Source organism: Pezoporus flaviventris, unplaced genomic scaffold, assembly GCF_033815535.1.
Source record: "Pezoporus flaviventris isolate CSIRO_AGI_PZ_B2104156 unplaced genomic scaffold, CSIRO_AGI_Pfla_v1 ptg000400l, whole genome shotgun sequence".
Taxonomy (NCBI): domain Eukaryota; kingdom Metazoa; phylum Chordata; class Aves; order Psittaciformes; family Psittacidae; genus Pezoporus; species Pezoporus flaviventris.
Genome location: NW_026892947.1, coordinates 84,238 through 98,520, shown reverse-complemented (window position 1 = coordinate 98,520; position 14,283 = coordinate 84,238). Strand labels below are relative to the sequence as shown.

At 58.1% G+C, this 14,283-nt stretch overlaps 1 protein-coding gene across 1 annotated transcript; it reads right to left on the bottom strand.

The window, feature by feature from the left end:
- Positions 1 to 237: 237 nt before the first annotated feature.
- On the bottom strand, positions 238 to 14,016 carry FIGNL2 (fidgetin like 2). The gene is made up of 2 exons (XM_061443524.1): positions 13,889 to 14,016; positions 238 to 4,043 (listed from the first exon to the last, which is right to left on the bottom strand). Exon 2 carries the CDS (start codon positions 4,030 to 4,032, stop codon positions 1,900 to 1,902), a length of 2,133 nt encoding a protein of 710 aa, XP_061299508.1. The 5' UTR covers positions 4,033 to 4,043; positions 13,889 to 14,016; the 3' UTR covers positions 238 to 1,899.
- Between the last annotated feature and the right edge of the window lie 267 nt (positions 14,017 to 14,283).

Sequence of the window (14,283 nt, the reverse complement as noted above, 5' to 3'; positions counted from 1 at the left end):
GCCAGGGAAGCTACAATGTCCCCTATGGCACGGGGACACAGCACCCCATAGGGCTGGGAAAAAGCCACTTTTCCCTTTATTTCCATTCATAACAGCAGCAAAAGGTGAGAATCCGTCCCTGTGGCATGGCCAGGGTCCCGCAGGGACGGAGGGGACCTAATGGTAGGTGTTGGTGCTCATGGCAGGGGGTTGGAGCTGGATGAGCTTTAAGATCCCTTCATCCCAAACTATTCCAGGCACGTTCAGGTAATCTCTTTAATACTGTGTAATACTTTTCTTCTTAAAATACAGCATTTCTTGAGGTAGACCATTACAGCTCAAAAGCATTTCTTATTCTTTCTTCTTTCTCAGCCATTAATAAGCCATGAATTAAATACTTTCATGTACAATATGTTGCAAAATGAGGTAGAAATGGTTACAGAGAGTGTACAAATATGATAATAATAATTAATAATAATAATAATAATAAGTCTTCAGGAACCCAGGACCACTTTTTGGAGGAAGAGGAGGGGGAGGTGACTGCCCCCCCTCCGTTAATGCCCTTTGCACCCATGCATGTTCCAAAGGGAAACTGCACCAAAACAGTGGGAAACCATCCCAAAACTGGCCAATGCAATGGGGGGAGCATGTTCTGCATGTGCAGACCCTGAGGTTATGGGGGGGCTGCTCCGAGGTGGCCCCAGAGCAGTTGCATCCCCAATACAATATAGAGCAATAGAAGAAAGTGATAAAATGAGGAGCTGGCTTAATTGCAGACAAGAAATGAACCCCCCCACCCTTGAGATGCAAAGGGGGGCCCATGGGGATGTGCAGTGGAGTCATGCTCTGGGTGATGCATGGTGCAATGGTTGGTCAGTGAGGGGGAACCCACACTGAGCCCAAAACCAGGGCTGTTTTGGGGAGGAAAGTGGTTTCCTGCAACTCTGTGGTCATCACCAGCCTCTGCTGGGGCTTTTCGGTGCTTGGAGGATGGTGGGAAGCTAAAAACTCCTTTATTTGCCATGGAAAAGGAGCAGAAGCCTGACCCAAAAAGCGATGCCCCATCTCCCAATCTACGGCATGGACACTGCCCCTTGAGGACACGTTATCCACCAAATGCTACAAGAACAATGGTAACCCAAGGAACTCAACTCATGGCATAAGAGATGTGGAAAGCACCCAAAATACATTCAACTTTGCTCTTTGTAACAGCTTCAAGTTTCTTTTTGTCTCTTCCTTTCTTCCTCCAGCTCTTTTGGAAGCAAATGCAATGAAGCAGCTTTGTCCCAGGTCTGAAAACTCTTTAAAAAGCTCTTTTCCTACCATAAAAAGAGGGTTTTAAACACATTCTTTTCTCTTTTTGTTGAGGTATTTCTTTTCCTGAGTAGTTCAAAAGCAAAAAAACAAACCCAAAATCACTACATACCTTACAAAAATAAAAACCCAAGTCTAGGAGATCCATCTACAGCCTTTAACTCCAACACCCCCCGGTTTGTGGCTTTCCCCTCCCCATTCATTCCCTCCTGGATCATGGCTGCTGGTGCCATGGGCGAGGGGCTGCTCTGCTCACGACGCCCGAGGTATTCCTGTTGGGAACAATCAGTCAAAGGGATATCAAAAAGAACAGTAAGAGTCAAGCTGTTGGGTAGCCGAGGCTGGAGAAGCGGATGCGGAGGCGTCTCCAGCCTTCGCCATCCGTCTTTGCCAGGGATGGATGGACGGGAATACAATAAATAGGTTATCCTGAGTTCAGTGGGCGCCGGAAAGCCAAGGAGAGGAAAAGCCTGGCCGAGGCCAAAGGAGTCGGGATGAGGTTTGGTTATGCAGAACCAGAGCCTCCCCAGACCCCAATGCAGCCCCCTCCAAGCGGTCCCAGTGCCTTGGGATGGGGCGAAGGGTCCATGCCGGTGCCCCGCGGCATCAGTGCCTGGTGCCGTACAGTTTATCCCATTCCAGGAACAAGTCCAGCTCCTTCTGGGAGGCAGCGGGGCGCACCTTGCAGAACGCCTTCTCCAGGTCCTGGTAGGAGGGGGGCTGGAGCTGGCCCTGCAGCCCGTGCAGCGCGGTGGCCCCGGCGCGCTGGCACAGCTGCACCAGCTCGCTGCCCGAGAAGCTCTCCGTGTGCTGCACCAGGGACGACATCTCCCGCTCGCTCAGGCAGCAGCTCTGCTGAGCCAGGGCGTGATGGAGGATCTGCCTCCGGGCGATGCTGTCCGGGGGGGAGATGTAGAAGCGCTTGGCAAAGCGCCGGTGCGAAGCTTCATCCATGCTGCCGGGCCGGGAGGTGGTCCCGATGACGACCACGTTCTGCTCCGATGAGGTAGAGACGTCGTCCAGGTAGGAAAGGAGCTGGGACTTGAGGCTGCTCAAGTCCTCGCCGGCCCGGGCCAGCAGCAAGGCCTCGGCCTCGGTGATGAGCACCACCGCGGGCTGCCGGCAGCTGGCCACGAAGAACACGGTCTGCAGGATCTTCTCAGCCTCGGCTTTCCACGTGGAGAGCAGGGCCGTCCCGCTGAGCTTCAGCAAGGTGGAGCCCAGCTGCGTGGAGATGCAGCGGCTCAGCAGCGTCTTCCCCGTGCCGCGGGGACCAAAGAGCAGGATGGTCCGGGGCGGCCGTCCCGCCCCAGTGTAGGCACCGGGGCGCAGGATGGGCCACACCAGCTCCTCCTCAATGCTGGCCTTCACAGAGACCTGCCCGGCGATGTCCGTCCACTGCACGGGCGGCCCCCGCTCCACGATCTTGGTGTTCACCAGCTCCAAGAGCAAGGGGTCGACGTTCTTGGGCTGCTCCTCCACTGCTGCACTGCTGAAGAGGGGGGCTTTGGGGGGCAGCCGCAGTGGGAACGGGGGCCCCGGCTCAGTCGCCCGTTCCCCGTTGGCGAGAGGCGCATCCCCGGTGCCGTAGGGCGGCGAGACCATGCCCTTCATGGGCTGCCCGCTGTACTTGCCGCTGTGCTCCTCGGCATTCCCGGCTCCCGACGGCCGCTTCCCGGGCTTGAAGGCCACCTGCGGGGACTCGGCGCTGCCGCCGAACCCATTGCCCCGGCACTCGCCGTTGTCTGACAGGGGGTACGGGGACTTTGGCTGCTCGTAGCTGTATTTCCTATACCTGCCCTCCCCTTCATCCTCCTCGAATGCCTTCCTCTTCAGCGTGCCGGCCGCCTCGGTGCCGAGGGGGGGCACGGCCAGCGGGGCCAAGCCAGCGCCCTGGTACCCATAGCCGGGGACCCCGGGTGGGCGGGCAGCGGGCGGCGGTGCCGGGATTGGGGTGGGCGCCGCGATGCCGGAGGGCAGGTAGGAAGCCGAGGGATGGGGCGGGTGGATGCTCCCGTAGCCCGGCTGCGGCGGGTAGCTGCCGGCTGTGTAGTTGTACATGGGGCCGGAGGAGCCATAGCCCGGCACCAGGGCAGGCGATGGGTGCGGGGGCTGCAGGAGCCCTGAGCCATGGAGGGCGGGGGGGTGCGGAGGGGGCAGCGCTGCCGCCGGCTGGGTGCAGTAGCCGGAGGGTAAATAGGTGCTGCCGTAACCTGAGGGATACTCCTGAGATGACGCGATCCCGGCGGAGCCGGCGGCGGCTCCTCCGCAGGAGTTACCGGGATACATGGGATCGGCGAGGCCGGCGGGTACCACGGGGGAGCCGCCGAGCCCGATGGCCCCGCCGCTGGCGGGGGGCACCACCCCCTTGGTGCCGGGGAGCCCATCGTGGATGGGGGTCAGCGGGTAGGAGCCGTCGGAGCCGTGTGCCCCCGGCCAGGGCTCCCCATCCCCTTTCTGCCCGTTCACCGGCCCGAAGGCTCCGTCCCCGTAGGCACCGAGCGCCGGGCGCTCGTAAGGCGCATCCAGCACCCCCGAGTACTTCTCGGCGTACCTCTTGAGGAGGTTGGAGGCCGTGAGCGCTGAGATGTCATCGTTGGCCCAGGCGTAGTTGAAGCGCTGGCGGGTGCTGGGGTAGAGGTCGGGTTTGTGGGCTGGGGACGAGGTGGTGGAGGAGACGTCGAGGTGCTGCTCCGGCCACTGGTTCAGGGACTGGGCATGCTCTGGTGACCAGTGCATCTTCAACAGACCTGTGAGGGACAGGAGAGCGCCGGTGACAGCGGAGACAGGGATGAGCTCCAGGAACCGCCCTGGGACTGGGCCGCATCGTGGAATGGGTTGGGATGGAAGGACCTTAAGGTCATCCAGTTCCATGGGCAGGGACACCTTCCGCTAGAGCAGCTTGCTCCAACCTGGCCCTGAACACTGCCAGGGATGGAGCATCCAAACCTTCTCCATTCAACCCATCCCAGTGCCCCAGCACGCTCACACGGAAGAACTTCCTCATTTCCAACCTGAACTCCCCCTGTTCCAGCCTGAACCCATCACCCCTTGTCCCGTCGCTCCAGCCCCTGATGCAGGTCCCTCCCCAGCATTCTTGTACCCCCCTTCAGCCACTGGAAGCTGCTCTTCTCCAGCCCCAGTGTTCTCAGCCTGGCTCCCATGGGAGCTGCTCCAGTCCCTGCTCACATCCCAGCTGTGAACATGTCTCAATGCCCCCCATCACCCCCCTTTGTGGGACCCCACCATGCCCTAATGCCCAGCGCCTCCGGGGACGGCTGAAGCAGGAGCCAGGAGAGGACCTCGTGCTCCATCCATCGCCTCCCTCAGCCTTTAAGCCACTTTGTGGCCACCGCACAATTAGATTACTTAAGGCTTTAATTGACTTAGATGGCATTTGTGCTTCCACTTTGGATATCAAACTTCCACAAGAGGATTTCAATAGCGGCTTTCCAGGGCTTGAGCCGGCCTCTTCCCTGCATTTACTGGCCATTATTAAAGTGCTCCCGTTAGATAAATGCTCAGCCTGCAGGAAAGGGCCCTTTTAACACACACAAAGGAGAACGTTGCCCATCCTGAGCCCGGACAGGATGGGCACAGGGGGATGGAAAGGGAGAAGTGGGGCTTGGAGGACCCCATGAGGAATAAGACTCCTTTTAAACATAGCTTTTTGTAAAGGGAGCGTTCCTGCTCTCCTTACCAGCACCACGACCAGCAAATCCCAGCCCTCAATGGCAGCATCCACATCCTCACCCTCACCCGTCCCTCCTGGAGAAGGGGGAACCCAAGCCCCCCTGTGACCCTCGTGTCCTGCATCAGGGAGCTTCTGAGGACACACACACACAACGGGCGCTTCCCTAAGGAACACCCGGCTTTCCCCTATGGCGCGGATCAATACCAACACCCGAATCCCACTGCGCAGACACCACAAGCCTGATGCTGGGAATTGCCTTCCTAAGAGCCAGCTGAAAGCACCAGCACAGCGTGGGCTGCTCCAGCCCCATCCCGGTGCCCTGTGAGGAGCAAGGGGATGCTTGGATCCAGAGCAAACCTGAGCGCAAAAGCCCCGGGAAGCAAACCCGGCTCCATCCATCCCCTTTAAAGACGGGATGCATTTGGGAAAGCAAAGCCAAAACCTCGGGAAAACCTGGAAGCACAGGCGGGGGGGAGGGCGGTGGGCAGGGAGGACTTGTCATGGGCTTGAAATGGGATGTGAAAGAGGCGGCGGAGCGGGACAGATGTTTCAATGCTCCCCTTGGCAGTGTGAGAAAATGACTGTCCAGTGACCAAATGGCCGGGCCGGTTCCCACCCTCGCTGCTGCCCATTATCCCTAGGGATAGGGGGACAAAGGCGGGCAGGGGGGGCTGGGCAGGGGAGAATCCCATTGTTCCCGCCCGCCCTAATTATGGAAATCTTGTTAATCTATTCAGCAGCGGCTCTGAGCCGGGCTTTTGTTCCGGGGCTGCCCGCCGAGGGTGTCCAACGGCTCCGCAATGGGATGGGGTGCGCTCCCTCCCGCTGGGAAAAGCGCGGGATGGGGGATTGCAGGCGATGGGGAACTGCCCCAGCAGCATCCCAGTGCTGATGCCTTTGTTGGAGCAGGGATCCAGCACCCCCAGCCCTCGGACGCAAAGCACCCCATGGATTCTTGGTGCTCCCAGCCCCAGGTACGCACAGAGGGGCGCTGGATGTGTCCCGATGTCCCCCTTGGACACCCGTTGCTGCTCTGCAGAAGCACCCGGAGCGGGATGCTGCTGCTCCGGGTGCAGGAACGCGCCCATGAGCTGCCTCCACGATGCTCTGCTCGTCCTGCCACCGTCTCCCTGGGTTAAATCCTCCTGCAGGGCTGCCAGCCTGGGGGATTTACGCCTTTTCCAAAGGACATTGAGCAGTTCCATTATCCCTGTAATGACCCGCGGCCTGACGCGATCACTTCCCAAAGCAGGGAAAGCCATCCCTGTGCCAGGATCTGCCCCCTGTGTTCCCAGGTATTTCCAATGTGCAAACTTTGGGCTAAGAAAGAGTAAAGGATGCTGAGAGTCTCCATTCAGAGCCCAGCCCTGAGTGGTCCCCACAGCCCTGCTAACCTAAGGCTTCTCTTAGCACGGATGCTGTGTGATATGGATCTTCTGCGCTGTGCCCAAGCCAAGGACATGCACCAACAGCACCAATGCAGCCTCACATCAATGCCACTCCTGCCTCAAAGCTGGGTTCGCAGCACTGAAGGGTCTGATCCATGCAGGATGCTCCAGGTCCTGCAGCAGCCTCATCGATGTCCTCATGGCAGGGGAGAAGAGACCCAAGCAAGCAGAAGACAGTGGGAATGAGTTCTTCTTCTTTTAAATGAGGCATTTCCTGATGATTTGCTTAGCTTCTGCCACCAGGAGCTTGTCCTGGGCTTCATCCGTGCCTCCTATGAGCAGTGTGGGCAGGGTGGAATGGCACTGCCACCAGTCAGATCCCAGCTATACATCAAAATACTCCGTTTACGCTCACTGGGGCTTGTGGCAACACCTCTGAAATACCTCAGCCCCAATGCTGAAGATTACAGCAGCATTTGTGCATGCTGACACACACATTCCAGCTGGATATGGGTCATCCCTAGTGAATCCCTACATGGTGGGTCCCGAATAGGCAGAAGAGCCTGGCAGTGATTCACATGGGTGGCGAAGCTGGTCCTAAAGCAAGGACTAGGGCAAAGCAAGCACAAAGCCACTCTTAGCCATGTTATAAGCCCTGGCAGCATTTGCAGGGGTTGGGACGTTTAAATCCCCCAGCCTGAGCCCGGAGCACAAACATCGAGTTTTCTAAGGCAAATCTGGGTGGTTTGGCAAATCCATCGGGAAGCAGCATTTCTTTGTCCACCACATTCCCCATCCCCTCCGCACCGGTGCCGACAAAGCGGAGGGTGGAATTGCAATCAGAGCAGGGCCAATGTACATATGTTAAAAGGATTTAGGCTATCTCCCACCCTGCCCTCTCCCAGCCCCCTGGAGGAGCAGCCTCAGCCCTGGCTGGAGCGAGCCGAAGGCTCCGGTATCCGCTTTGTCCACCCATATATCAAGTGCAGAGCAGCTGGACACCAGCACAGCCAGCAGTGACCAACGGGCCCTCGTCCATCTGTGCTGCTCCAGCAGCAGCCCAGCAGATGAAGCATTCATGGATGTGCTGAACATCACCCATCTGTCACAGCGAGAGGGATGGGAATGTCACTGGGAGGGAGGGGTACCCAGCCTGGGAATGCCCACATCCGGGGTATATGGCATTGAACCCCACGTAGGATTCATAGCAAGCTGATGCGATGGGATGGGAGATGGATGGGAAGAAAAGAAGCAATAAAGGGACCTAAAAATACAGTGACAAAGGAAAACAGCCTCCTTCTTGCTGCAAGGATGCTCCTCGGGGTGACATTCCAGCTGTGATCTCCACCACACCTCCTTGAAGGATGCTCCTCAGGTAGGAAGGAGGTTTTACAGCAAGAGCATCACTGAGCATTTGAAGCATCCAAGACCACAGCGCCTCAAGGTCAACTCAAGGCACAGAGAAGGGTGCCATGGCCCATGGGTGCTGCCAGATCCCTGTAGGGACGGAAGCTCTTCACCCAAATGCCATTCCTTGATGCTGGATGAGCACCCCAGGGCCTGGGTTGGACCCAGAGGATTATACTGGAGAGGAAAATCCATTTCTCATCAGCAGAACCATCTCCCCAGCCAGACGTGGCCCCAGGAGAAGGCCAGGAGGTCAAAGGGACCCTGTTTCCATGCTTGTTTCCTTTTTCAAAGGGGAAAGCGTTGCCATCACATCCCATCTTCCACAAGCACTTGGATGAAGATGCAGATCAGGAAGCAGCTCAAGGGACCGGGCACCCCCAAACCCTCTCATCCCAGGGTGTTTTCCCTGATGAAGCTCCAATAACAAACTCCCTTCAGAGAAGAAGCCAAGGCAGGAGCCACCATCCCCTGGTCTATCTTCCCCCATTTGGGCCTGGGTCAGTGGCAGGGGCTGCAGCAGGGACATGATTTGCTCCATGCACTGGACCCTGTCCACAGGGGCAGCAGCTCCAGCTCATCTCCTCCATGGAATGAATCCATCTCCATTAACTCTGATTCCAGGGAGCCTCCCAGCCCCATCCAGCCCCATCCAGCCCCACGCACTGGTTGTATTTTCCACCTCAGTGCTCTGCCAGGCAGCGCGATCCACAGGGAGCAAAACCGCCCCTCTCCCATCAATCCTGCAGCTCCATCCTTGCGGTCCCCACATGTCCCTGTCACACACCCCGAGCGATGGGGGACCCCATTCCCTGTGGAACACCTTCCCCTGCCCTAGGGGCTGGGCTGGGGGAGGCCTCTCTCCGTAGCCTTTGTTTTCCCAGCCTTTTGACTCCCGGATTCTCGCCTCAGCAGCCTGAAAAGCCGCGCTCCCTCCTGCATCCATTCACTAATGGATTTTCCACAAGTCCCCCTGGTTTGGGCTCCTTTCTTTGCTGCCCTCATCCACGCCTGAGCCTGCAGCAACCCTCTTCCAGGATGGGCTTTGGGAACCACGCTCAGAGCAGCCGCCCCTTCAGCTCCCACCTCCTGCACCCGGTGAGTCCGCACCGCTTCGTGGCTGTTGGGAGCCTGTTACAGCTATCATCATTACACACACACCTCAGCCTGCCGCTATGGGACTGCTGCTCACAAATCCCAAGAGGTTAAGGAAGAACCCGGTGGGAGCAGCATCGGGCTGAAGGTATCAATGGGGAACAGGGAGAAGTTTGGAGCCAGGCAGGCTCCGTGCGCATCGATTGGGGCAGCGCCGCTCCTGCCTCCTGGAGCTAATCCTAGGGCAGGAATAATTCATCTTCCTCCCTCTCCAGCAGCACTCATTAAAAAGTAATCACCTTGGAGGGGATGAACAGCCCAAGGTCAGCTCTGTAATGGAGCTATTCTGGAGCATGTACCTGGCTGTGACCACAGCCCTGCCCATGCACACCCAGCAGCTTCAGCCCCATGGCTGGCTCCTGCCCCACTGCTTGGATGGGATCAAAATGCAACTGGGAATACCCTGACATTCCCAGATACTTCCTTCTGTGAGCATCCAGGGCCGAGCACCCAGGTCATTGCTCTCATTGACCCCAAGCACCCACAACAGAGCAGGGAATGTGGCACCTTAGTGCACTCTCAGGTTGCCATGAACCATCCCAGGCACCACGATCTTCCCGCTGCCATTCTCAGGAGGAAGAGGAGCGGTCGCTCCAGCACAACCGTGTCCAGAAGAGCCCAACCTCACACTGGCGTTTTAACCCACTGATGTTGGCCAACACGTGGCCCTGTGTTCAGAGGAGATGCTCTGGGGGTGGAGCACAGGGAATGGGAGGCAAGATGGGGCCGGTGATTCCAGCTCCAGCGATGCCAGAAGGGATAGGAAAACCCCAACACCAAGCAGGGCTGGACCAGTGATGACACAGTGCAGAGCACAGGGGACACCATGAGCAGGGATGTGCAGGACAAGCCCTTCAAAGCACACTCAACCTCTCTAACCTCCTGCAGGCAGCACATCACCCCTGGCCTTTAATTATACATTGCTGCAGCCATTGGTCCTCTTGCCATCAATTACCCCCATGTTATCCTGCCCCGGGAGGCAGCGGGATGTGGGGAGCAGAGTCAAGTGCTTTGCTTGGAGAGGAAGGAGAGAAACAGCCTCTGAGGGGAGCATCCCTTTGCTGCAGCAGAGCCGAAGCAGCAGACAAAGCAGTGGGTTCCAGGAGAGATTAATCACAGGGAGAGGACCTGGGCTCCAGCATCCCCTGATGCCATGAGTCCCCCCCAGCTCGGTGCTGCTGATGCCCCTCTCATCTATTGACACAGCAAAGTCTTTGTGAGGAGCTGGCCCCTCTTCCGAGCGCAGCCGGGGCAGGGAAGGGGGACACTTATTCTGCTATTACTCACCTTGGGTTTTGTAGGCAAGACAAGCGTGGGTTAAAGTGCAATTTGCCTTGACATTAGTTTTCACTTTCTTAGGGGGGAAAAGGCAGAAAAAGTGGCTCTTTTCTCTGCTGAAAGAAAGCACTCGCCTGGGTACCACAGCCCTACCAGCCAAGCATCCCTCCAGGGAGCGCATCCCACCAGGGAGCTCATCCCCACATCCCGGTGCAGCCCCGGGCAGCAGCACAGCATCCCTGTCATGAAATAAACATGATTGAGCTGCCTGTCCTCAGGAGAAAGGAGGCAGGAAGAAAACCCTTCATGTGCATCCTCCCCTGCTCTCGCTGTACGTCAGCTGCATCTGCGAGGCCTTGGCTGGGTTTATTGGGGCCCCCATAAAGATGAGGGCTTGCTGATAAGCGACCCGAGGCAGCAGCGCTGGAGGAGAAGCTGTGCTGGGGATCTGTACAATTTAACCAGCATTAACTTCAGCTGATGACAGGCCACAAGGCCAGGAGAGAGCTTTTACAACACCCTCATAACACAGCAAACTACACCTCGCTGCAGAGAGCCGGTGCTGCCTTCCAGCTCCTGCTTCTATTAGAGGAGAGCTGAGCCCACGTGTGTGTGCAGCAGCATCCTCTGCAAACCAAGGGTCCACAGAGCAGCAGAACCAACAGGAAAATGCACCCGAAGCAATCGCAGCAGTGGAGCCTGCAAGGGGATAAAGCTGGTTTCCAGAACTGGGAATTGCCAGGGCAGGCACTGGGAAGAACTGGTTCAATGGCAAACCTGGGGTAAAGGTTGGACTTGATCGTAAAGGTCTTTTCCAACTGGGTTGATTCTCTGATAGGATTCTATGATTCCCTGCTGGCTGCTGATCCAGTAATGGGAATTTCCCTGCTTAAGTCTGGTTTAGTCCCAACAGCTCCCTTTAACCGGGACACTGGCACATGTGTCCCATGGGATGAGAGGGCAATGACACGCAAGGGACCAGCAGCACCACGTTAACCAGCACAACCATTAACCAGCAGAGGACGGCAGTAAATGAGATGCCAGGAGCCTCCAGTTTTCCTGCACGCTGCCAAATTCCAGCTGACATTTGGCCAGATGCGCCGGGATCTGCCCTGGGATGACAAAAGGAGCCTCCCCGGCAGCCCGTGTCCAAGGGCAAAGCTCCGCTTCCAGCCATGGAATCACTGGAGCTCAAACCCTAGAACTGAAAAGTGTTTACAATGGCATCAAGGCAAGGGTCAGCGTGGTGCAAGGGTCACTATCGCTTCTCCAGATGCATTAATGTCATTCCCTTTAGGAATCCTCACTCCGATCTGGTGCTCCTGCATCTGCTGCCGTAACCCATGGATTGAGGGATTTCTCCTTCCCTACACGGGATCCATCTCCTTCCAGATGAAAGCTGGGAGGTTGCAGAATCCCCAAACCATTCCAGAAGCAGACAGAAAGGAAGAAAGGAAAATATTGGGCTGTTTGCAGGAAAACCTGGAGGCGGCACTCCTATCCCGAGGGAATAGCTCCTCCATTAATACAAATCAAGTCCACAGCAAACTGCAGACACAGCACACACTCCCAAACTCTTTCCAGCACTTATTTAAATGATGGAGGACGATTCCATCCTCACGGAGGTGACGCTGTGCCACATGGAATCGCTTTATTCCTCCTCATCCCACGGGATGCAGCACTGGCTTTGGAGGCAAATGCTCCCGGAGGCTTTTGTGTTTACCTTTTCCAAGGGGGAAGGAGGAGTGGATGAAGTGACCTGGCAGCCACTCCCTTGGCCTAAGGTTAGGCCCTTGCCTCTGTGTTTGGGCACCCAACATAACAGCGGCTACTGAATTCCCTGGGAGCAGAGGATGGATGCGGGATGAGGGCTCCTAAGGACGGATTTGGGAAAACCACAGCTCCTGTTTGCATCAGGCTGTACAAACACGGGAAGCGGCATCAGGATCATCTCCTCCTCATCGTCCTCCTCATAGGAAGGCAATGGGAGCCTCAGCTGCACTGGGGAAGAAGCCCATTGCCAGCCAGAGGCGTGAATCTATGACCACAGACAGGCTGCTTGCTTCAGCTTCTGTGTCCCACGTTTCACAGCATCCAGGGAAACCCACTTGGGAGATTTCCCAGTGCTTATTCCCTGTTTCACTGCAGGGAATGAGCTCTGATAGGACACAAGAGAGGTTTGGGTGATGAACACCGACCCCAAGATGCTGTTAAAGCCCTAACCCAGACTCAGAAGGGAGAAGAAAGGCCAGGAGAAAGGGAGGGAGGAGAAAACAGGGGCTCCTGATAAGCAATTGTTAACATGCTCCATATGGGACACAACTTGCCTCTCTGTTTAACCCAAATGATAATGGCTAAAGGGAAGAATGCGGCGGGGGCTCGGCGGGAGAACAAAGGCAGCTGCAAAACCCATCCCTGCTCCCGAGAAACCCAACTGTGGGCAGGGAGAGCCCCCGGCTGCTCCTTCTCCTCCCTGGGAGCTTTGCACCTCCAACCGGGAGCAGGGGGGGAAACTGCAGCCGTCAGCAAGGAACCAAACCCACCAAGAATGAAGAGGGCCGTTCCCGTGAGCAATAATAAACTTCAACAGGAGCAGCAGTGATGTAAACACGGAGCCCGCTCCTCTCGGAGCTGGGATGGATTCAGCCCTGGGTGTTTACGTTATTGCGGGATCCCGCAGCTTTCCGAGGAACACAATGCAGTCCGCGCCATTCATTATCCTCCAAGGGAAAATGTCAACACTCCTGTGCTAAAGAGACCTAAACCAAATGTTTAACGGGATAAACAACCCCCGGGCCTCAGATCCCGCTGGAATGTTGCATTCAGAACCACCTCCAAGAGCAAACAGGCGCCGGAGCATCCAGGAGCAGCAGAACCCGGTGCCCTGTCATTGCCAGAGCAGCCACCAGCGCCCAGGCAGCCCCCGTGGCGGGGAATCCAGGGGGAAACCTTGGCAATTCCCATGCATGGGATGAGGAAATCAATCCCAAGCCGTTATCAGTGCATTCAAAGGAAACACCACGCGCGCTCGAGGTCTCTCATCATTTCAGCTCAGCGCATCCAAAGCCCTAAAATCTGCCACAAAACCAGGATCCAGTCAATGGTAATGCTAATTTTTGTGATCCCAGAGTGAAACTTGGAGTACTGTACAGCAGCCTCCAAACCCGGGGTTATTTACGCTGGAACGCGCAGGATAAAGCTGTTTTAAACCCTCTCTTTCCCCAAAGCCCCTCATCACAAGATGCCATCAGCTCCTCCGCGCCACGACTGGTTTTGGAGGCGAACGAACGCTCCAGCGCGCGCTTGACGTGCGGCAGCGGCCGGGGGGAGCGCGCATTGTTCCTGGATGGAGGGAGCGATGGAGGGGTGGAAAGAGGAAGAGGGGGGACGGGAGGAGGGATGCGTGGATGGGATGGACGGAGGAGGTGACCCTACCCGCCGTGCGCACCCCTCCGGCCGCGGGGGCCGGCTCCAGGCGCTCCCGCCGACGGGCGGGCTCATGTCATGAGCACGTTTGCGCGGAGCCCCCGCAGCCCTCCCGGGATGCCCCGTTCCGTTACCGGGGCTCTGTTACCGGGGCCGGGTGCCCCGCGGCCCTTACCCAGACCCAGCTACGGGGCTGCCCCGTTCCCCCTCCCCGGTCCCGCTCCCTGCCCGCCCCGGCCCCGCTCACCTCCTCATGCCGGCGGGCCCTAGCGCAGCCCGGCGGCGGGCGGCCGTGCGGGGCGCCGCATCCTCCCGCTGCCGCCCGGACAATGCGGGGCGGCCCGCGGGCGGCGGGGGCTGGGGCCGGCGCTGGGGCTGGGGCCGGCGCTGGGCTGGGGCTGGGGCTGGGGCTGGGGCCGGGGCCGGGGCCGGGGCCGGTCCCCGCCCGCCGCCCATGTCCCGCCCCTGCGCCGCCGCGGAGCGGGCCGCGGGGCGGAGCGGAGCGCGGGGCGGAGCGGAGCGGAGCTGGTCCTGGGCAGGGAGCAGGGATGGGGCTGGCAAAGGCTCCGCTCCGGCCCCGCTGCCCACCCGGCACAAAGGCGGAGCGGGAGAGAGGGCGACCGAGAGCACGGCACCCCGAGC

Coding starts and splice junctions, on each gene's coding strand:
- FIGNL2 (XM_061443524.1), bottom strand. CDS start 4,032: ATGCACTGGTCACCAGAGCATGCCCAGTCCCTGAACCAGTGGCCGGAG.